The sequence below is a fragment of the Bufo gargarizans genome, chromosome 1 (genome assembly GCF_014858855.1).
Source record: "Bufo gargarizans isolate SCDJY-AF-19 chromosome 1, ASM1485885v1, whole genome shotgun sequence".
Classification (NCBI taxonomy): Eukaryota; Metazoa; Chordata; class Amphibia; order Anura; family Bufonidae; genus Bufo; species Bufo gargarizans.
Window position 1 is genome coordinate 287,034,909 of NC_058080.1, and position 24,774 is coordinate 287,059,682.

Here is a 24,774-nt window from a genome sequence, read left to right on the forward strand (position 1 = left end):
CATGTGCCTTTATGCAGTTGTTAGTTACTACTTGATGCACATTCTCCTGTATGCATTTTTCACTGCTCTGTATGCGACTGAAGTACGTAGGAGTCCACTACACTATTCTGAGGATGTCTGGAGGATGCATTATAATGCAGAGGACATACCACATTTGCCGCATTACTGTGGAGGAGTTTAGAGAGGAGAATTACAATGCCGGACTCTGTGTCTCTTAGGATATCCACACATTATAACAGTTCAGTATTAGTCATGGTGACAGATTCTCTTTAAAGGGGTTGTCCAACTTCATATAATTAACTTTATATAGTTTAAGCCCCACCCAATGCGACATGTCGAGTGAAGCATACTTGCCTGCTCCCTGATGCTTGCTTCTGGCACCATAGGTCCGCTGATGACTTCACTGCACTTCAGTCCCTGCATGAATACTTCCAGCATGCATGGAGTCCTGTGCACTGCTGCAGCCAATGACTGGCTGCATCGGTGAGGCACCCCCAAACCTCCCATGACCCAGCAGTGATGTGCTGTTTGGGGACACGTCACAGCATTGGCCAGTCCCCACACGCAGGGACCAAAGTACAGTAAAGTCAGCGGTGACCCACAGAGCCAGAACCAAGGGAATATACTATGTTATAACCACTGTCAGGTTCATTTAGGGAACACCAGAGGTAAAAGTTATGCATTCCCTTTCAGACCTAGCATTAGGCCTAAAGGCCAAGTGTATGGGTTTATTTTATGGAGTGTGGATTTAATGAAGATTTCTACTGTAAAAACTTCCTTACATTAAAAATAACCATATATTAGTCAGTCAGAGCAGCCAACAAAGATGGGTGACTGCATCTGTATTACTGTTTTGTGTTGCATTGTTATATTTTGTTGTTGGCAAACGTGACAACAGGAAGTGAAGGCAAATTTTTGTCACCTCTGAATTCACTTCTTAAAGTCCAGGGGCCAACACAGCAGGCTATAATCGCCAATGACCTGTTTGTTCCTACAGAGGGTGAGAGCTCTGTTTACATGCTGCAATCACCTCTGCTGTATGGGTACGTGGGATTGCTACTTCAATCGCTCGTCCCCATAGAGAATCATTGTCTCTGGGCAGCAAATGCCTGTTCAGACAGCGCAGTCTGCCCAGAAACAATAACCTAGGGTGACTGCACCTGTGATGCTTTCACCTGATGAACAAGCATTTGCTCATTCACTGGGTGATCAGTGGTACCTTTACACAGGGCAGTTATCATTCCCCCGATTGCTGTGATCATTGGCCCATATAAAGGGGCCTTTAGAATGTAACAGTCAACTGATATTTTGTCATCGTGGTCAATCATTAGCAAACTGACAGTTTAACAAGTAGCAGATTGAAAGGTGATAACCAATATTTTTGCATTCTTTATTAATATACTGGCCTTAACTAAGAAACCGATAGGAAACTGTTGAATGGACCAACCCCCTTGAGCATGAGAATTACAATCTAAAATGTACACTGTTGTGTGCCTGAGGCATAACTGTAGGGAATGGCCCCTGCCCATCTTTGTTCACTTGTACTGCAGTGATGTCACATCCATTCACCAGGGCGTTGACGCTAGAGTGACAGGGTATTTGTTAAGCGTTTTTAAAGCGTTCGCTGACATAACTACCTTATATCGTTTTTATTATTTATTGTTGTAAAAACTTTTGAAAAAACATTGCATTGCCTTATTGTGATGCCATAACTTGTTTTATATTTCCGTATACATAGCTGTTTTATCACTTGTTTTTTTGCAGGGTGCAGGGGCGGGTCCTTTTTCTGGCACCCCCTCCCCCCAATACTTAAAAAAAAATGTTTTACCCCTTTACAGTAGTATTGCCCTCATTGTGCCCCCTCACAGTAGTTATGCCCACACTGTGCCCCTTTACAGTACTTATCCCTTCATTGTGCCCCTTTCACAATAGTAATGCCCACTCTGTGCCCCTTTCACAGTTGTAATGCCCTCTCTGTGCCCCTTCAGAGTAGTTATGCCCTCACTGTGCCCCTATAACAGTAATAATGCTCTCTGTGTCCCTTCACAGTAGTAATGCCCATTGTGCCTCCTTCACAGTAATAACACCCACTCAATACCCCATAACAGTTATGCCCACCCCCTTCACAGGAGTAATGCTCTTGGTGCCTCCTTCATAGTAGTAATGCCCATTGTGCCCCCTTCATAGTAGTAATGCCCTCTGTGCCCCCTTTGTAGTAGTATTGCCTTCTGTGCCCCCTTTGTAATAGTAATGCCCTCTGTTTCCCCTTTGTAGTAGTAATGCCCTCCGTGCCCCCTCCATCGTAGAAATGCCCTCTGTGCCCCCTTCATTGTAGAAATGCCCTCTGTGCCCCCTTTGTAGGAGTAATGCCCTGTGTCCCCTCTATTGTAGAAATGCCCTCTGTGCCCCCTTTGTAGTAGTAATGCCCTGTGTCCCCTCTATTGTAGAAATGTTCTCTCTGCCCCCTCCATGGTAGTAATGACATGCAAACACATTACCTACTCACCTTGTCCTGTTCCTGAAGCTCAGTCATCTCTCTCCTGCAGGCACAGATCGTGCAGCTCTGTGTGGGTGGAGCTTATGCAGATTGCCAGGCTGCAGGCTCCTCCCACACAAGCCGGCAGCGCAATCCGTGCTTGCACGCTGAATGGTGGAGACTTCTCCCTGCTTCAGCATTCAGTGCGGGAGAGACAGAGCGGGGGGAGCTGAGTAATAGGACTGCACCTCCCAGCGCTCCAGCAATGAGCGCTTCCATCTGTATTGATGGAAGTGCTCATTGCATCTAGCCTCTGGCACCACCATAGGCACCCAGGGCGGATTGCCCCTCATACCCACCCATTAGTACGCCATTGGCAGGGTGAGCTGTAGTTTTTATTAATACCATTTAGGGATACCTACAAATTTTTTACCACTTTTTATTCCGTTTTTTTGGAGGGGTAAAGGGTGACCCAAAAAATTGCGGAATGTTAGTAATTAAAATTATGGGATTTTTTATTTTATTTTTTTACTTTTAGGTTGTATCCCTGGCCGACTATGACCATGTGGAGGAAGTTATTAAGGAGGGCACAAAGAAATCTCCATCTCCTGGGTACCCACTTATTTGTGTCACACCATGTGACCCACACTTTCCAAAGTACTTTGTGATGAAGGAACGGTGTGAGGAGGCTGGCATTAATCAGTCCACTATTGTGTTCAGCTGGGAAGTGGCAGCACCCACCGATTCTAATGGGGCAAGATCTCCTTTTGAGACTGTAACTGATACCACTCCTTTCACTGGGGTTAATCACATGGTGAGTAGTTGCTGTAAATGTAAAAATGAAATTGGAGCCAGTGTTCAAATGATTCTGCCAAAAAATGAAGTGACATGTTACCTATATGAATTGGTTCACCAGGTTAACATCCATCTACTCCTTAAAGGGAATGTGTCATCAGAAAATGAGTGTTTAAAACACGTTTTTATTTTTAATTTTTCATGTTAATATCAAAATTTAAACAAAAAACTTAATCCTGTAGTTTTTGCACTGGCCACTATGTCTAATAATAGGTGCCACTTCTTGGTCTATACAGATCACTTGACTGTAGTTATCTGCTTATCAGTCATTCTAGTCCTGCCTGTAATGATTTCACCTCTGTGTATAGATAGGTCAGGATCCACCATTCACAATAGATGATTGTCAAATCTTATTGATTCTTTCCTTGTACAATGACCTCTGCACAGGCCACAGAGCTGCCTAGAAAACTCTCCCATAGAAGTCAGTGAGGTCTCCTGAGACTCTCCTCCTGTCCATTGTGTCTATGGACCATGTGGCTGCCGTAAAGCAATTTTCTTAATGCTTTCTAAATGCTGATAAGAACAACTCAGGGAAGATGGCCGCCCCTATAATCATGTTCAGGAAATAGAATGAAAAAATCTGCAATTAGAAACAGATTAGAAAAAAATTATATGTGTTGCTAATTGGTTTTAACTGGCAAATAACATTTTCAGTGAGACCTTTCCTTTAAGTAGTAGGACATCAAAAATGTAATAAAAATAGTTTCACGTTTAAATGATGATTAAAAGATTAGTCAACAGTATTCATATATTTTTCCTTGCTATGCTCACTAGGTGCTGGATAGCATTTATTTCAGCAGACGTTTCCATGTACGTTGTGTGGCGAAAGCAGTGGATAAAGTGGGACATATGGGAACACCACTGCGAAGCAATATAGTGACAATAGGAACTGACAGTGCAATATGCCACACTCCAGTGGTAGCCGGCACCGCAAGAGGCTTCCAGGCTCAATCATTCATTGCAACTCTGAAGTATCTGGATGTTAAACACAAAGAACATCCCAACAGGTAACTTACACGTACTGATGGTACGAGTGTTAGTACACATTTGGGGCCTGTATTTGCTGTGCTTTTAAATTGCAAGTACAGGTATATCCGAGCAATTAGCAATAATCCATAAGCTTGGCCAGGTTACATGGAAAGAATTTCATTCAACTAAATTACTGTCTCCTCTGCCACTTTATCAGCTGATCTTACCAATAATTCAGATTTATCATCTAGCATTAGTAGATTTTTTTATTTCTCATTTAAAGTGTTATGATTTGAAACTGTATGCTATCAAGTTTTTACTGTAAATAGTATTTGCAGTGTAAAGTATGGACGTGCCGAACATGGTAGGAACAGAGAACTCTACTTATGTGCTGTAAGTGTAAAAGGTAGAATGACCTAAATACTATTTTTTTTTCTACTTTCAGAATTCATATCTCGGTGCAGATTCCACATCAGGATGGCATGCTGCCACTTATCTCTACAATGCCACTGCATAACCTTCACTTCTTGCTTTCTGAATCCGTTTATCGCCATCAGCATGTATGCTCCAATCTTGTCACCATCCGTGATTTGAAAGGCCTTTCAGGTACTGGGCTCGAAAATACCGTATGTGTCTGTATTAATATTTGTAGCTGTTGCTTCTGTTAAGGGTACAGTCACACGACCGTATGTATTTTGTGTTCAGCAAAATATGGATGACTTCTGTGTGACGTCCGGGTTGCAACCTTTTTCTTTTTCAGACCTGTTTAATTCTGTAGGTCCGTGAACCACATTTTGCTGCCAAGAATAGGACATGTTCTGTCTTTTGTGAAATTGACATACGGATTTAGAAAGGACATGGTTCATCCATGGACAACAAAATACATACAGTCATGTAAATGTACCCTAAGTTTTATTTTGCTCAGTACAGTTACCTGATGTTAGTACTAGTTCTCAGTCCTTCATCAGAGTACAGCTTCTAGTCTTATAGCTAATAGATATTCTGCTTTTGTCAGACTAAATTTTGAGGATCTTGGTCAGATTATAAAGCACTTATATACCTAGTTATTATATAAAATCTACGATGACATTTCTTCATCTGTATTTTGGTTTGCAGAAGCTGGATTTCTGGATGAGGTGACATATGACAGCATTGCGGTTGGTCCAGGTTATGATCGTCCTTACCAATTTGATCCCAATGTCAGAGAACCAAAGACAGTTCAGCTGTACAAACACCTCAACCTGAAGAGTTGCATTTGGACTTTTGATGCATATTATGACATGACAGAACTCATTGATGTCTGTGGTGGAGCTGTGACTGCAGATTTTCAGGTGCTGAAAATTTCAAGAGATTTTGGTAGAAGATAGTAGTATAATGGTTTAATGCTAAAGGTGACGCGTGAAGAGTTATCAAACCAAAGTTCACACAGATGAATCTTTACATTAAAGGGGTTCTCTAACAATTAAGAAAATTAAAATACGTAAATATTACTTTATTATAAATATATTCCCAAATACCTTTCATTAGTTATATTGGCTCGTTTTGTTTAGGGAGCAATGATTAGGAGAAACAAAATGTCCATCATCCTATTAGTACACACAAAACCTGTCCTAATAACACAGCAGGACAAGTTACTTCACAACACTGAGGTAAAGAGCTGCCTCATCCTCCTCTCTGCTCTGCTTGTCAGGGATTATGATCCCGAATACAGATAAGATATTCAGCTGAATCTCTGTAGGAATGGAGTTCATGAGCAGATGTGGCCAGTGTCAGACTGGGGTGCCTAGGGCCCACCAGTAATTTATTTTGGGGGCCCATCGTCTGGATACATTCAAATATTACCTTATCACACAGCAGCAAGATGCTACCAAATGATGGAATATGGGGGTCCCTGCAGCAGCTTTGAGAAGGTAGGTACTGGGGAGAAAAGGACACTGGCAGCTTTTCCTCTATACTTAGAAGTTATCTCTGCTCTGATCGTGACTATAATAAACTGGGGAGTTTCTTCAAGTGTTTTACATGAACATAGGCTGGATGAGGTGCTATATATTGAATATATGTATGTAGAGCAGTTACGTCTACTGTGTTATGTGCCACTTGTACAGGGGTTGGGAGACTAGGGGCCCACTTTGCTCAGGGGCCCACCAGGAGATTCACCTGTACCCCTATGGGCCTGTCCGAGCCTGAATGTGACTAATGAGCAGCAGCACTTGTATGTAGTCTCCGGTACCACAGTCTGTCCTCTCTGTATTTTATGTCTCCTGATGAACTCCATTCCTACAGAGATTCAGCTAAATATCATATTAAACTGTAGTCAGGATCATAATCCCTGACAGTCGGAGCAGAGACAAGGATGATGCAGCTTTTTCTCTGTGTTGTGAAGTAACTTGTCCTCCTGTGTGATTAGGACAGGTTTTGTGTATACTAACAGGACGGTTGCCATTTTGTTTCTCCTAATGATTGCTCCCTAGACAAAACGAGCCATTATAACTAATGAAAGGTATTTGGGAATATATTTATAATAAAGAAATATTTTAAAAATAAATTATTCCCTGAGAAGCCCTTTAAAATATCTGCCACTCATGGGGACAGACACTGCAGGACACAATTTGAGGTCTTGTGGAGTCCCTGCTTCAGTGGGTCAGAGCAGTTTTGGTGGCACAACGGGGAGCAACATAATATTAGGAAAATGTTATTGCTGATTGGTGTATATGCAGTAGAAGCTACTTGATTTTATCATTCACATACCACTGGAATTTTGAAGAATGCAAATGATGGCTGGTCTTTCAGGGACATTTATAATTGTGCTTGTGATTATAATAAAGTGTAGAATAAATACTTCTTTTTATTGTTCATGTAATTCATATTTCACTTACATATTAAACTTTGGTAGGTGCGAGACTCGGCCCAGTCCTTTCTGACGGTTCATGTTCCTCTGTATGTGTCCTACATTTATGTCACTGCACCAAGGGGTTGGGCTTCTTTGGAACACCACACAGAGATGGAATTTTCCTTCTTCTACGATACTGTTCTCTGGAGAACCGGTAAGATACCCTACTGATTCTGATACTACAGCATCTTTTATAAAAGGGGGAAAAAAAACTATGTAGCATTTAGCTGATGAGCATCAGGTTTAAGGAAGTAAAAATGTTATACAAAGAAAACATGGTAACATGCGCTTATGTGTTTTAATGCAGGAATCCAGACAGACAGTGTTCTGTCTGCCAGACTTCAGATCATAAGAATATATATTCGGGAGGATGGTCGCCTGGTCATTGAATTTAAAACCCATGCTAAATTTAGAGGTAATTTTTTATGTTGCCACAAGGTGGGTTGTATGTCTGTAAATGATCAGTCCCCTTGTGGGTATTGTCAAGCTTTTCTCATCAGGAGTAGTGGGAAAAGGAAGTTTTCTTCTAACAAATTCTGCTGTGCTTAGGACAGGGATTCACAGTGAAGTGTTGTCTGCATAGAGTTTCTTCGAGGCCCCTCCCCTCTGCTCTGAGTGAAAGATAGGAAACTGTGAAGTAGCTTAATTTAGAGGGTATTTTACAGTGAAGCTCCAACCTGCAAGAGCAGAATGTGCAGAATAAAACTTCATATTCACACTACTCTTTATGATAAAAGCTTCACAAGAGGTTTGTACTGCTATCCTCAGTCGCGTCTTAGTGCTTTCAGCAGTTTATCTTGGTTAAAACTGCTGGCAGACTCCTTTTGAATATTTGAAATATGCTTATTTTAATAATCTTATGTTTTTAAGAATAGACTATTTAAATTAAGGCCAAATTAAAATTTCAGGGTTTTACAGTAATGTATTTGTGCATGGGATATTAAAATATAAAAAATAATTACACCTTTCATTTATTATACAGGTCAGTTTGTCATGGAGCATCACACTCTTCCAGATATGAAATCTCGCATTATGGCACCTGACCACTTGGGTGGCATCGAGTTTGACCTTCAGCCTTTGTGGAGTGCGCAGACATTTGACTCTCCATATCAGCTGTGGAGAGCAACAAGCTCATACAGCAGGTAAAAGATACAAAACAGTATTACAATCATCATGCTTTATTTACTTTTCCTCAGGAATTCTGGGATAGAGTAGTTTTTAACGCTATTTAACAAAAAACTACAAACCCAAGCTTGGGTTTGTAGTTTTTATTATAATTCAGTTCAATATTTTAGGATTCATTTAGGGTCTCTTCTATAACCAGCTGCACTGATTTAGTTATGAACAAAACCAATGGCACTATTGTGAAGAGAGCCTAGCTTGAACATAATTATTGTCTGAATGTTCAAAGTGAAGTGTAAGAATTTATTTCAGTTACAGATCAGGACAGTACTGATTTAAAATTCTATATTTCGATTATTTTTACTCTCTTTTTCAGAAAAGACTACTCTGGAGAATATACCATCTACTTAATTCCCTGTACTGTGCAGCCAACACAGTCGTGGGTAGACCCTGGAGATAAACCTCTAGCCTGCACAGCACATGCTCCAGAAAGGTCAGTAAGTTCCTTTTGAGCTTGTCTTATGATGCAATAACTAGTGTGGACATCTTAACAAAGCCTTGGTGCATTTGCTATGTATTTAGTTGGTAGCTGCCTTCAGTAACATCACATTAAACTACCTACCTTTTTAGGCTACTTTCACCAAAGTGTTTTCAATTCCGCTGTTGAGATCCTTTATAGGATCTCAATAGCGGGTGAAAACGCTTCAGTTTTGTCCCCATTCATTGTCAATGGGGACAAAACTGAACGAAACGGAGTGCACAAGAATGCATTCCGTTCCATTTGGTTGCGCTCCTATAGCGGACAGAATAACGCTGCAAGCAGCATTTTTCTGTCCGGGATTTAGTGCGGAGCAAGACGGATCCGTTCTGACGCACAATGTAAGTCAATGGGGACGGACACACTAGAAAACGGATCCGTACCCCCATTGACTTTCAATGGTGTTCATGACGGATCAGTCATGGCTATACAAGACATAATACAACTGGTCCGTTCATGATGGATGCATGCGGTTGTATTATTGTAACGGAAGCGTTTTTGCAGATCCATGACGGATCCACAAAAAACTCTAGTGGAAAAGTAGCCTAACTTGTAGCATGTCAATATCTATATGACAATATATTTCCCATTTTATTTCTTTTCTTAGGTTTCTTATTCCTATCGCCTTTCAGCAGACTAACCGTCCAGTGCCTGTTGTATATTCCTTAAACACTGAATTCCAGCTGTGTAACAATGAAAAGATTTTCTTGATGGATCCAACAAAGACTGAGATGTCACTTGCAGAGATGGATTATAAAGGAGCATTTTCCAAAGGTATTTTTATGTTTCCTTTTGCTACTTTTTTAACAATTTGTATTCAGAATATGCTCTCAATGATAATAAACGTGAAAAGAAAAAGACAGACATAGGAGAAGTGGATTTGCATATGGGGGCCTTATTTCTTGAAACAGACTTAGCTAGAAGCTGAGGGTCAGAAGTCTAAGGCTAGTTTCACACTAGCGGCAGGGGAGTCCGGCAGGCTGTTCCAGCGGGTCTGTCGGATCTGTCCTGCTGCCAGTTCACGTGTGCCCCCGGACTGGCGCTCCGTCCCCATTGACTATAATGGGGGCAGGGGCGGAGTACCGGCGGCCGCTCATGGCGAGAGGCAGCCGGACTAAAAGTACTGCATGCCGTACTTTTAGTCCGGCTGCCTCTCGTCGTGCTGCCGCCGGAACTCCGCCCCCACCCTCATTATAGTCAATTGAGATGGCGCGGCAGTCCGGGGGCACGCGTGAACTAGCGGCAGGATGGATCCGACGAGCTGTTCACCTGCCGGAACAGCCTGCCGGACTCCCCTGCCGTTAATGTGAAAGTAGCCTAAAGGTTTGAATGTGAAGTAATTTAACTGCAATTTGTCTGCTTTGCTGTCTGTGAGGCGCCAGATGTCTCTTAATAAATTTGTCACATCTCTGGCAGTCTGTGACTTCAGCTACAGTGGATATAAAAAAGTCTACACACCCCTGTTAAAATGTCAGGTTTCTGTGATGTAAAAAAATGAGATAAAGATAAATCATTTCAGAACTTTTTCCACCTTTGATGTGACCTATAAACTGTACCACTCAATTGAAAAACAAACTGAAATCTTTTAGGCTATTTTCACACTAGCGTTGTTTGAATCCGGTGTTCAATTCCGTCCCCGGAACTGCCTGCCAGATCCGTAAAAACAGGTGAAAACGGATTACATTTGAATCCTGATCAGGATTTTGATCACAATGAAAAAATGCATTAGAAAAAAAAACGGATCCACCATTTATGGACTTTAACTTTTTTTTCTAATTTTTTGGGTATACCATGCAAAAGCCAGATCCGTTTTGACGGAACACACGGCGCCGGATCCGGCATTAATGCAAGTCAATGGGAAAAAGGCCGGATCCAGCGTTCAGTCAAAGTGGTCCAGATTTTTGGCCGGAGGTAAAAATACAACATGCTACGGTTTTCTGAAAAGCCTGATCAGTCAAAAAACTGAAGACATCCTGATGCATCCTAAATGTATTACTCTCCATTCAGAATGCATGGGGATAAAACTGATGAGTTATTTTCTGGATTTGAGACCCTAGGATGGAACTCATCGCCGGAAAAGAAAAACGCTAGTGTGAAAGTAGCCTTAGGTAGATAAATGATAAATAATAAGGTTGCATAAGTGTGCACACCCTTAAACTAATACTTTGTTGAAGCACCTTTCGATTTTATTACAGCACTCAGTCTTTTTGGGTATGAGTCTATCAGCATGGCACATTTTGACTTGGCAAGATTTGCCCACTCTTCTTTAAAAAACACTCCAATTCTGTCAGATTGCGAGGGCATCTCCTGTGCACAGCCCTCTTCAGATCACCCCAAAGATTTTCAATCGGATTCAGGTCTGGGCTCTGGCTGAGCCATTCCAAAACTTTAATCTTCTTCTGGTAAAACCATTCCTTTGTTGATTTGGATGTATGCTTTGGGTCGTTGTCATGCTGAAAGATGAAGTTCCTCTTCATGTTCAGATTTCTAGCAGAAGCCTGAAGGTTTTGTGCCAATATTGACTGGTATTTGGAACTGTTCATAATTCACTCTAGCTTAACTAAGGCCCCAGTTCCAGCTGAAGAAAAACAGCCCCAAAGCATGATGCTGCCACCACCATGCTTCACTGTGGGTATGGTGTTCTTTTGGTGATGTACAGTGTTGTTTTTGCGCCAAACATATCTTTTGGAATTATGGCCAAAAAGTTCAACCTTGGTTTCACCAGACCATAACACCTTTTCCCACATGCTTTTGGCAGACCTTAGATGTGTTTTTGAAAAATGTAGCCTGGCTTGGATGTTTTTCTTCGTAAGAAAAGGCTTTCTTCTTGCCACCCTACCCCATAGCCCAGACATATGAAGAATACGGTAGAGTGTTTTCACATGTACCACACAGCCAGTACTTGCCAGATATTCCTGCAGCTCCTTTAATGTTGCTGTAGGCCTCTTGGTAGCCTCCCAGACCAGTTTTCTTCTCGTCTTTTCATCAATTTTGGACGGACGTCCAGTTCTTGGTAATGTCACTGTCGTGCCATATTTTCTCCACTTGATGATGACTGTCTTCACTGTGTTCCATGGTATATCTAATGCCTTGTAAATTCTTTTGTACCCTTCTCCTGACTGATACCTTTTGACAATGAGATCCCTCTCATGCTTTGGAAGCTCTCTGTGGACCATGGCTTTTTCTGTGAGATGCAACTAAGAAAATTTCAGGAAAGACCAACTAGAGCAGCTGAACTTTATTTGGGGTTAATCAGAAGCACTTTAAATGATGGCAGGTGTATGCCGACTCCTATTTAACATGATTTAGAATGTGATTGCTTAATTCTGAACACAGCTACATCCCCAGTTATAAGAGGGTGTGCACACTTATGCAACCACATTATTTTAGTGTTTTGTTTTTTTCTTCCCTCCACCTAAAAGATTTCAGTTTGTTTTTCAATTGAGTAGTACAGTTTATAGGTCACATTAAAGGTGGAAAAAGTTCTGAAGTGATTTATCTTTGTCTCATTTTTTTACAGCACAGAAAACCTGACATTTTAACAGGGGTGTGTAAACTTTTTATACCCACTGTATATCTTGCGCCAGTTTCTGCCATAAGTTATTGTAAATCCGGCGGGCTGGGGAAAGCCTTGCCCCTTCCACCAAGCAACGTCCACTAAGCCCCACACCACTTTGAGAAGCTTAAAAGTTGCAAATTATGGAGTAAATATGATGTGCACCGTAATTTGCAACTTATTTTTGCCACAATTTTAACATAATAGGGTTGATAAATGTCCCCCATAGACTTCTATAGACTGGTGCATCCTTGGAAGCAATTTCTGAGGCCTGAAGGTACCACTTTCATCTTTTCTAAACAATAATGCAAGATTAAAAACCATGAAACCATGCAGCTATCATACCATTCAGGAGTTAAATGTACTGCAGTGTGAAAAATACAGAACAATCCAAGAACAACAACAAACGCCCTGGTCTAATAAAAGAAAATGGAACGGTTTGACCATAATGACCACTGTTATGTACGGGGGAAAAAGGAGGATGCTTGCAAACCAAAGAACACCATCCCAACTATGAAGCTCAGGGGTGGCAGCATTATGTTATAGGGGTGCTTTTTTGCAGGAGGGTCTGGTGCACCTCACAAAATAGATTGCATTATGAGGAAAGAAAATTGCGTGGAGTTACTGAAGCAACTCAAGACATCAGCCAGAAAGCTTGGGCACAAATAGGTCTTCAAAATGGACAATACCCCAAATCATACTTCCAGGGTTGTTACAAAATGGCTTAAATGGGTTGTGCAGCCAATAATATTGATGACCTATCCTCAGGATAGGTAACCAATATCTGATTGGTAGGGGTCTGACTCCCGGCACCCCTGCTGATCAGCTGTTTGAAGAGACGGCACTCGTATGAGCACTAATTTCTCTTCAAGATTACACTACGTCGTCTCGGAGGTGCAGTGTAATTATAAGTGCTTATTCCATTTACTTGAAAACACTGCGCCACTGCTGCAAGCAAGACAACATGCAGTCTTGAAAAGAAAGTAGCGCTCGCAGCGGTGGAAACCAGATTTGGACCCCCACCAATCAGATATTGATGACCTATCCTGAGGATAGGTCATCAATATTACTGGCTGCACAACCCCTTTAAGAACAACAAAGGCAAGGTAATGGAGTTGACATCATAGAGCCCTGATCTCAATCTAATAGAAAATGTATGTGCAGAATTGAAAAAGTGTATGTGAGCAGGGACGCCTACAAACCAGACACCAGTTCTGTCAGCTTATGGATGACTACCCAAAATGCTATACTCAAGTTAGAAAATTGTAAAGGCAATGCTACCAAATAAGACGTGTATGTAAACTTCTGCTCCAACGGGAATGTGGTAAAAGGAATAAAAGCTGAAATACATCAGTTTCTATTATTACTTTCTTAAAAGGAATTGTGAAAAACTGAGTTTTAATAAATGTGGCTAAGGTATATGTAGCTTTCAAATAAGTTTTCAGAGACAGCACACCAATGTAGCTTTATATTCAACCTTTATTTACCAGTGGTATATTCTCAATATATTCTTATGACATTTATTGCTATGTGCAACGTTTCGGGCCCATTTGGTGCCCTTTGTCAAGCTGGATTGCCGGTCTGCGTGTTTCCACGGCGTGCGTGGAAACACGCAGACCGGCAATCCAGCTTGACAAAGGGCACCAAATGGGCCCGAAACGTTGCACATAGCAATAAATGTCATAAGAATATATTGAGAATATACCACTGGTAAATAAAGGTTGAATATAAAGCTACATTGGTGTGCTGTCTCTGAAAAACTTATTTGAAAGCTACTATTTCACTCCGCGGGTGGAAGGAGGCTATCAGGAGACGAGCACCCACAAAAGCCTTTTAACTAAACGTGTGCTGAGGTCTCACTACGCTAAGGTATATGTAAACGTATGATTTCAACTGTATATGGCAAGTGTTTTAGGAACTCCTTAACCCCCTAGTGACCACCCATACACCTTTTTACAGGGGTCACTAAGGGGCCTTAGGCTTTTTGGGGCGGCCTAGTCTAAGCGCTGCACAGGTCTCCCATGCAGCGGAGTACCAGGGCTTGCTTCTGGCATGTGAACTGCACTCCTGCTCTAAGAGCCCCGGACCAGCAGGAGTGCCAATCTGGGCTGTTTAACCCCTTACATGCCATGGGCAATGGAGTCTGCCGTATGTAATAAGTTACAGAGGGAGCAGACTCCCTCTGTCTCCTATCGACACCCCGCAAATGACATTGTGGGTTGCCGATGCCAGTACAGAAAAGCCGGGGCCTAGTGTAGGCTGTAGGCCTGCCTCCAGCCTTTCCCAGCAGGGTGCGCCTTCCTGGCGCAGCCTGCTGGTCATTGTCAATATAGCACTGACATTAAAATGCATTGCACTATAGGAATAGTGAAATGTATTTTAGAAGTAATCAAAAGATCGCCTATTATGGATCTCCTTGTGGAACTATTAAATGGTTAAATAAAGTTAAAAAAAAATTAGGGCTGTGTGAGTGTGATCCTCTGCTCTGGACTTGCAGGAGTGCAGAGTATTATCATGATTTATAATGCTATGTGTCTCTGCATGGCCTTTTTTCCACAGAATCATAGTGACATAAAGCTGTCAGTATGATTCTGTAGAAATAAAGTCAAGCAGAGGCACACAGCATTATAAGTCCGTATAATGCCGTGCGCTCCTGCAAGTCCAGAGCGGAGGATCACACTCACACACGGAGCGTGATTCCCACAATGGACTCGCTTGTGTGAAACAGCCCTTATTAGATAAAAAAAAAAGTGCAATAGTCTGTAACAACCCGCACTATGCAATTATCATGTAATTTATCCCATATAATGAATGCTTTAAAAAAAAAAAAACTGAATTGTTGCTTTTTGCTTAGTCACTACCAAAAAAACGGAATAAAAAGTGATCAAAAATTGTTATATAGCCCTCAAATGATACCAATGAAAACTTGTCCTGCAAAAATCAAGCCCTCACTCAGCTCTGTAGAAAGACAAGTAAAAAAGGGTGTTGGGATGCGGCAGTGCAAAAACATTTTCTTCTTTTAAAAAAAAGTTGTAAGAGTAGTAAGGCACAAACAAACTATATGTACTTGGTATTGCTGTAATCGTACTGACCCAGAGAATAAAGTAAGTGTTATTTATGCCGAAAAATTAATGTCGCAAAATTTATAACTTAAAAACTAAGTGGCAGTTATTTTGCTTTTTTTTTCCCATTTCCCTTCAAGAAAGAGTTACTAAAAGATAATCAGTAAGCATGTGTGCCCCAAATTGGCACCTTTATAAACTACAACTTGTCTCTCAAAAAAATATGGCTACATAGACATTAAAATAAAAACGTTATAGCTCTTGGAAGGCGACGATAAATTTTTTTAAAATTGGGTAAGGGTACTTTCACACTAGCGGTTTTCTTTTCCAGCACTGAGTTCTGTCCTGCAAGTGTGAAAGTACCCTAAGGGGTTAAGGTAATATTTTCATTTTAGATCATATAGTAATGTAATGAAAAGGTATACAGAAAAGAATTAACCAAGCCTTATACTTACCAGTGTTCTGTATCTCACCTGTGCACCACATTCCAGTGTTCTTATCATATTTACATATTGTTTCTGTAGACTATTATACAGAAAGTTTCTTTCTAATTACTACTAGTACAAAAGTATATTATATAGGTACAGTTACATGATCACGCCTAGTTTTAAGTATCCAGTCTCTTTGTAGGTCAAACCCTGTATGGAAGAGTACTTTGGAATCCAGACCAGAATCTGAATTCAGCATACAAGCTCCAACTGGAGAAGGTTTATCTCTGCACTGGGAAGGATGGATATGTTCCTTTCTTTGATCCCACAGGCACCATTTATAATGAAGGCGCTCAGTATGGTTGTATTCAGCCTAATAAGAACCTAAAGCATCGGTTTCTGCTCTTGGTAAGCTCATTTTCATGCTTTGCCATGCCGAAAGGGATTTTGCTGTAACTTTTATTATTGATGGTACAAAGTAAACAGGAAGACACATTGTGGCAATTTACTAACATTTATTTCACTGCTGTGTGCTGTGACAGCGTGTACTTTATTCCCATTTATATGACATGTCTATTGAGGCACAACTGTTAGCAAAAACAAAAAAAGAACATGTTTTTTTTTTGTTTTTTAGTGCCATTCCTGCGGATGCGTTTGTGCTTGTTATTGTACCATAACTACTACACACAGTTTGGCCTCGTTCACATTTCCGTTTAGAGATACAGTAGGCTGATCCGGCACAGAGCAGCCTGCCAGATCCTCTACTTCACTGCCGGATTCCCATTGACTACAATGAGGTCCGGTGGACGGCTTTTGCGTCGGATCTCGAGAACGGAGATGTAAATGCAGCCTTAGTTTCCATTAGTTCTTGCATTAATCAGCCACCCAGACAATGTCATCTGCAAGATTCAAAGAAAAACTTTTGAATTCCATGAGCAAAGACTACCTTATTATACAGTATGTGTTATTTTATTGTAAGTTCTGTGCTAAACAAGCTGTTCCTGTTTTCTATGAACTGTGCAGGACCGAAACCAGCCAGAAGTAACTGATAAATTCTTCCATGACGTTCCGTTTGATGCACACTTTGCTGCAGAGTCATCAGATTTTCATGCCATGAGTGGCATACCTGGAGTGGATGGCTTTACCATGAAAGTAGATGCCCTCTACAAGGTTAGTTACATTAAATGTTTATGTATATTTTTACTGATGACCTATCCTCTGGATAAGTCATCAGTACCTGATCAGTGGGGGCCCAGTGCCCCTGCAGATCAGCTGTTTGAGAAGGCACCAGAGCTCCTGTGCACACCGCAGCCTTACATTGTATAGCAGCTGTGCTTGATATCGCAGCTCATCCTCACTCTCTTGAATGGGTTTGAGCTGCTCCTAGGCTACGTGACGGATAAACATCTTGTCACTCAGCCTAAGGAAATTAGAGAGAAGGCCGCGGCCCCCACCGATTAGATTCTGATGACCTATCCAGAGTTTTTTTAACAAAAACAAAAAACACCAAAATACGCAATGTAAAAACCACAAACGTTGCACCACTGTCTCCTCACAGCTTGCCAAGCACAGCTCTGTACATGGTATAGTGGCTGTGCTTGGTGTTGTTGCAACAGTTGTTTAAGACAACTCCCAAATTAGGGCATTTCACCTGGTTGCCTGTGGGATTCAAATTGGTTAAGTTCGACTTGTGCCAGGGGATGCGGTCAACCTAAGAATCAAAGACACAGAGACTTTGCCGATTAACCCCTTAGTGGCCAGCCTGTTTTGGGCCTTAATGACCAAGCGCTTTTCTTCCTTTTTTCATCGTCGCGTTCCAAGAGCTATATAGGACTTTTTTATTTTTCCATCAATATAGCTTTATGAGGGCTTGTTTTTTGCAGGACAAGTTGTAGTTTTTAATGGTGCCATTTTGGGGTATACATAACTTTCTGATTAACTTTTATTAACTCTTTCTGGGAGGGAGATGGGAAAAACGGCAATACTGCCACAGCGTTTTTTCGTTATAAATTTTACATCGTCCATTTTTCGGTATAAATAACATAATATCTTTATTCTCTGGGTCAGTACAATTACATGATACCAAATACTGTACATATATATTTTTTTAAGTTTTACAACTTTTTTGCAATAAAACCCCTTTATTTAAAAAGAAAAAAATGTTTTCGCATTGCTGCTTCCCAAGATCGATAACTTTTTTATTTTTCTTTCTAAGGAGTTGTGTGAGGGCTTTATTTTTGCGGGACAACTTCTATTTTTCATTGGTATCATTTTTGGAGTAAATGACTCTTTTTGATCGCTTGTTATTAAGTTTTTTCGGTGGCGACTAAGAATACATTAGCAATTCTGTCTTCTTCTTTTTTTCTATTTTTTATTTTTTTTATGGCGTTTACCGTAGAGGATAATTTACATGATATTTATGTAGCCCAGGTCGTTACGGAGGCGGCAATACCAAACATATGGGGGAGATATTTTTTTTGCTGTTTTTTTCATTGAAAAGTTTATTTTCAATGGAAAAAAAAACCTGCTGGAAACTAATCAAGGCTGGCTTGGGGCCTTTATAGACCCCAGGCAGCCTTCACACAAATCGGTACCCCGTGATCGCATTTGCGGAGTGCCGATGGGAGACAGAGGGAGACTGCTCCCTCTGTTAGCATTTTACATGCGTCTGGCGCCATTGCCCACGGCATCTTAAGTGTTAAACAGCCCAGATCGGCACTCCTGCCGGTCCAAGCTGTTAGAGCAGGGCTGCGGCTCTCATGTTAGAGCTGGGTTCCCGCTTCCCATTGTATGGGAGACCCCTGCAGAGCTTAGACTGGACCATCGTAAAAAAGCAGCGGCCCAGCCTAAGGCCCCTTAGTGACCGCCGTAAAAAGACGTATGAGTGGTGACTAAGGGGTTAAAAAATTATCTGCCAGGCAACGCCCATAGAGCTAATTTTATTAGTTGTACATTGGGGGTCTAGTCGCCACTCCTTTAGCCATCACTTTTAATATGACCAATAAAAGTCATTTACTAAAGTAACCAATCAGGAATGAAAAGACAGAATACAGAAGTTAATTTCGACAGCTACGTGCTAAAATCTAAATCTAAATGAATATGTTCTAAAAAAAAAAATCGTAATAGGTTAGAGAAAAATAACAGGTTGCCTACTTCAAAAAGTTAAGTTCCATTTCAAAAGTACTGGTATAAGAAGGGGAAGCCGACAAAATGGATGCCTCTCGAAGTACAACTATGTTCAACGAAAATCGGTTTCTGTGACAGTATCACAGCTCAGCGTCATTCACTTAAATTGGACTGAGCTGTGCCTAGGCCATGAGACCGATGAACGTTTCATCACTGCATAGGGTAAGCGGGCAGAAGGCCTGCTCGGAAAACACCTTTAACCCTTTCGCTACCATCGCCGTACATGTACGGCAATGGGCAAACATGGCGCCCGCTCGTGCGTGCAGCAGGCGCCATGGCCAACTAGTCTCCACTCTTTCAAACAGCAGAGAATCGCGGCTAATGACCGCGACCGGCAATAATGCCGATTGCAGTCATTAAAGCCTTTAGATGCCGTGAGATCACGGCATCTAAAGGGTGAAAAGCTTCTTACCTCATTGGCCGCAGAGTATGGCTGTAATACTGTAAAGAGACCCAGGGTATTAAAGCTTCAATTTTTATTTTGCCCAGCAGGTGACAGGTCAACATAAGAAATGAGCAATTCTGTACCAATATGGATATTTAATAAACATAGTGGTACAGAATTCGATATTTTTTTTTTAATACACCATTTTGTAGCTTCAAACATGGGCTACAAAACCATAAAAAACATACATACATAAATAACCAAAAAAATAAACATCATGGGCATCACTGCATTCAAAAACGCCCATACTATTATAAGATATAAAAATATATTTTTCCAATCCGGCGAATATTGTAACAGAGAAAAGGGTCAAACTGGCAGATTTGCCATTTTATTCATTGCTTCTCTTACCCAAAAAAGTCACACACTCGAAAATGGTATCAATAAAAACTACAGATCTTCCCGCATAAAATGAGCCCCCACACAGCTCAGTAGATATAACTTTTAAAAAAATAAATAAATATGGGGGTCAGAATATGGTGATGCGAAGAAAAATTATTCTTCAAAGTTTACATTTATTTTTACACTATTTAGACATAAAACACCTATACATATGTGGTATCGTTGTAGTCGTACTGACCCAGAGAATGAAGGGCACGGGTCAGTTTTGCCACAAAGGGAACGCCGTAGGGACACTTCCCACTACATTGTATGCCATTGCATACAAAAAATAAGCCCTCATATGGCTTTGTGAAGTAAAATGAAAATGCAAAAACGAAATAACCTCCGGTATCCTAAGGGTTAATATATGGACTTATTCTGTTCATAACAACATGGCCAGTGCTGTGCATTGACCTCATATTCCAATATAAAAATTAAAAAAATGTAGTGTTTGAAATTTGGCCAGAAGTGTATTTAAAAACGATCTTTATTTTCTTTTGAAAAGGTTGAAACTGGGCACCAGTGGTACCTTCAAGTTATTTACATCATTGGTCCAGAGACAATGGCAGGACCTAGAGTTCAGCGATCAGTCACCTACCAACTGAGGCGTGCCCGCAGGGATCTGGTTGACAACAATGGCAGGCTTACTCTGGATGAATCTTTGATTTATGACAACGAAGGAGACCAGGTTAAGAATGGCACTAACATGAAGACTTTGAACTTGGAAATGGAAAGTGCTGCAACTGCGGCATCTCAAACGGGGGCTTCCATCGGAAGTGCCTTTGCAGCCATAATGCTACTTATACTTGTTCTTTTGTCTGTGTGCCTTATCACACAGAAGTGCAGGAAAAACAGAAAGAAGACGCCACCTAGAGATGCTGCTGAGGAATATCCACTGAACACTAAGGTTGATGCTTCAAGGAAAAACATAGACAGAATGGAAAAGAACTTTAGCAAGCAGCATTGTACTGTCAGGAACATTAACCTGCTCAATGACAGCAAAGATGACTACGAGGTTAAAAGCGTTAGAATTAAGCAAATGAATCTTGAAGTCAAAGTTCATAATAACTTACACGATGGAACAGAAGTTTGATGACATGTTGGCACATACAAAGTATATTTTGAAAAGGTTAAACCATTTTATAAGATGTAAAAAAAGAAACAAGCACCAGTATTTTTCTACATTAAAAGGGAACGTAAATGAACGATGGACAGATGTGCAGTACTAACTGCGACTCAACTGAGCTACCTCGCTATGCCCACGTCTGCGAGATACATGGGGCTAAAACACATGGCAAATATTTGTTCTTTCCCTCCAATTGCCTAGAAAATTGCACTGCACATAGTCTAACCACTGCCACCAAAGGTCAAACACTAGATGTTTCATTACCTATAAGCTTTATATGCACTGTATTAGAACAATCATATCACTGCAGATATTATTTAGTATTTTTTTTTATTTAGGGTCCCTATTGTGTCCTTAAAATCTTATTCTATATTTTAGAACTTTAATTGTAATCTGCTGTACCTTCGATTCTACAAGTATCTTCATGATTATAATATTGAGACTACTATAAGGACACTTGGGAGAAGACACTGGAGAAATTATGTTTTTTCTATATTGTAGTAAAAGAATGTACAGTTTTACCAGACTTCAGTAATGAGAAAAAAAAAATCATCCATATGTATTACATTCTAAGACTTTCAGATATACTAGTTCCTGGCTTTGAACAACATATTGCTTTAGGGTTATTAGGCGTGAGGAGTCTAAGATAGTGAAGATAATTGTTAATAAGTGGGGTTGAAGAGAACTGACGTGAGTGGAGCATTGATGGGGAAGGAAGTGGAACCAGGATTTACTTTTAGACAATTGTTATTGGCTTAGATAAGTGTGAGAAGATATAAAGGATGGAAAGAGCTTTAAAGTAGGGTGGTAATGGAACACCTGCCTTGTTTTTGAGATAACGATATGAGGTTGCCCATAAGGCTTCGTTCACATCGCCGTTCAGCCTTTCCGTTCTCCTACCCCGTTTAGGGGCAGTAAAACGGAAAGGACGGATTCGGCACATAACTGAGCCCACGGGCCCAATAGAGTTTAATATAGAGTCTGTTAGGTTTCCGCTCAGAAGAAGATTTTTGAAGCGGAGACAAAAGCATGCATGCACAACTTTTGTCTCCACTCAAAAATCTTCTTCTGAGCAGAAACCTAATGGACCCTATAGTCTGTGGGGCTCCGTTTGGCTCAGTTATGTGCCGAATCAGTCTTTTCCATTTTCCTGCCCCTTAACGGGGAAGGAGAACGGAAAGGCTGAACGGTGATGTGAACGAAGCCTAAGTCGCAGCCTTTGTTTTGGTTTGTAGTCTGAGCCTTAAAAGAAAACTGTTTGTAACATCACCGGGTAAGAAACAAGCAAAGCAAAGGTCGGGCTTGAAACATTCCTCAAAATGACTGTAAGAACTGTTATTAGCCAATCACCAGAATCTCAGAATCGCCGCTTTACGCTCATATGGAATTTATTATTCAGCTCCATGCATGTAGAAGAAGGACATGAAGGTAGAAGCTATGGCAAATGCTATTATGTCATGCAGCAAATGTCTTCTGCAAGTTTGAGTATATGGAATATAAATGTATGAAATATTATGTCAATGAAGGGTTTTAGCTATAATATAAACATGCAGAACTAATGGAAGGATTTTAGGAAGACATATAGGTAAAGTGCTTAGGATAGAAAGTAGGGACACGTGGGAGTATACATCACAAGGTGCTTGTGTCCATTGATGGCAGAGTGTCTTAGAGAGGGAAGCTGGGTAGGAAGGAGTAAGGGTACATTCACGCTGTTTTCAGAACCATTGAAGTCATACGGCCATTTTTTTTATAGTGCGTGAATGACGGGCATAAAAAAATAGGACATTGTCCTGTTTTGTAATGCTCGTTTTTGAGAATAGCATCCGGGAAAAAACAGCCGTTAAAAATGGTGTGAGAATGTACCCTAACATTCTTTATTTACAAAGTGCCAGCACACATATTTCAGCACATTGTAGTGTACCACTGGAGAACGCACAGTAAAAATGCACTGTTATCGAGCCCTCTAAAAAGCCTCCCAACCTCCTTAAGATTATAGGGCATTTTTATCATGACAAGTGGCATTCATTTTTTATTTAGGAGCATAGTTGTGGGGATATGAAATTATTTTTGTACTTGTCCTATGCAATTCTAGCACCTTCTTAGAGTTGGTGTGTAATCGGGCTACCACACATGATGGTGGCATAAAATGCTAGCTCTGCAAAATCTGCAGAATCAATGTTATCTATTCGACTGCGGGTGCATTCAATATATCATCTACAACATTGTGTTTCTGCTATATCTACTACTGCTTTGGAATAGGATAGGTTCTCAATATTACATAAAAGGAGTTTGATGAAATTAGTGATGGAATTGATCTGCAATACCAGGCAAGGGGCTTAGAAGGAGTGGTTCTGTTTCGGGGAGAAAAGAAGGCCTTTAGAACTAATCTCATACAATCCCTTTAAAGGGCATCTGTCAGCATGCCCTTGAAACTGGCTGACCACTTACATGTGCGCTTGGCAGCTAAAGACATCTGTGTTGGTCCCATGTTCATAGGTGCCTGCATTACTGAGAAAAATAATGTATTGATATATGCAAATTAGCCTCTAGGAGCAACAGGGGTGTTACCGTTACACCTAGAGGCTCCGCTCTCTCTGCAACTGCTGCTCCCTCTGCACTTTGATTGCAGTGTAAACGTGATCACACCTGGCCCTGTGACTCAAAGTTCAGAGGGTGCGGCAGTTGCAGAGGCCCCTTTTGCTCCTAGAGGCTTATTTATATATACGGTATGCGGACACATATGAACATGGGACCAAGACAGATGTCTTCAGCTGCTGAGCGCACTTGCAACAGGTCAGCCAATTTTTCAGGTACAAATCTGCTGACAGATGCCCTCTAAACCAGTCCGATAGTCATAGCAATGAAAGCTAGTATGTCATTAACAGGTGGGAGCATGTTAATTATAAGTGACATTTTAGTCCATTTAGTACAGATTCTCACATATACTGATCTACCAGGGCTTAGATTCCTATATTTTGCTATTCTGTGAGTAGTTAGAACCATTTTAATGCCTTAGATTGTGAAACTACTAACACAACATGGAAACTGTGTGTTGCCATTTGTAAAGTAGGCTTCACAGTGTCCACATCTGCCCCTGTGGATGTAATGTTGCCTTTAATTGCTGGGCAGGCTGCTGCTGTCAGTTGTGTTGTAGAATGCTGGAACATGGTGCGCTCGGGCCGAATGCTCACTTGGGGAAGTAGAGCTTCTCTTATTGTCCTGTGTGTGAGACAAGTCTTTCAGATGACTGTAGCCCTTTTATGGTGCTGTAAAACATAATAGGAAAACCAACGTATATACAACGTATATTGCTATTTTATATACACATATATTGTATGACAGATGTGCCATTGAACACATTTATATTAATAAAATGAGTTTTCATTACTTATAACATGTTGCCATTATTATATGATTGAATTGTTTTGTATGTGTTCACAAGCAGATCAGCTTGAAAATCCACATATTAACCCATCCCTGATAAATCCTAGTAACTCACTATCTGTTCTATTTGTTAAACACTATAAAAATAGAAATATCCTATTGTTGTTAATTAAAGGGTTTGTTCAGTTGAAGGAGTTTTCCAAAAACCCTAAAATGTCAGATAACATCAGGGATTATTATAAAGAAGGCTTAATCACCTGTCTGATGCTCAACCATTCCAGTAAATCCTACTAAACGCACTATCTGTACTATAAAAATGGAAACAACATTTTCTTTGGATAATTAAAGGCATTGTT

General features: G+C 40.8%; 1 protein-coding gene across 1 annotated transcript in view; it reads left to right on the forward strand.

The window, feature by feature from the left end:
- FRAS1 (Fraser extracellular matrix complex subunit 1) overlaps nt 1-21,572 on the forward strand; it is a 436,383-nt gene extending 414,811 nt beyond the window's left edge. The window contains exons 63-74 of the mRNA XM_044304452.1: nt 3,015-3,290; nt 4,106-4,338; nt 4,746-4,906; nt 5,417-5,631; nt 7,194-7,344; nt 7,498-7,605; nt 8,173-8,332; nt 8,689-8,805; nt 9,458-9,624; nt 16,099-16,304; nt 16,920-17,066; nt 20,414-21,572. Of these exons, the coding sequence (XP_044160387.1) occupies nt 3,015-3,290; nt 4,106-4,338; nt 4,746-4,906; nt 5,417-5,631; nt 7,194-7,344; nt 7,498-7,605; nt 8,173-8,332; nt 8,689-8,805; nt 9,458-9,624; nt 16,099-16,304; nt 16,920-17,066; nt 20,414-21,001 (2,529 nt within the window). The 3' untranslated portion in view covers nt 21,002-21,572. The remainder of the gene's footprint in view (nt 1-3,014; nt 3,291-4,105; nt 4,339-4,745; nt 4,907-5,416; nt 5,632-7,193; nt 7,345-7,497; nt 7,606-8,172; nt 8,333-8,688; nt 8,806-9,457; nt 9,625-16,098; nt 16,305-16,919; nt 17,067-20,413) is intronic.
- Nucleotides 21,573-24,774: the final 3,202 nt, after the last annotated feature.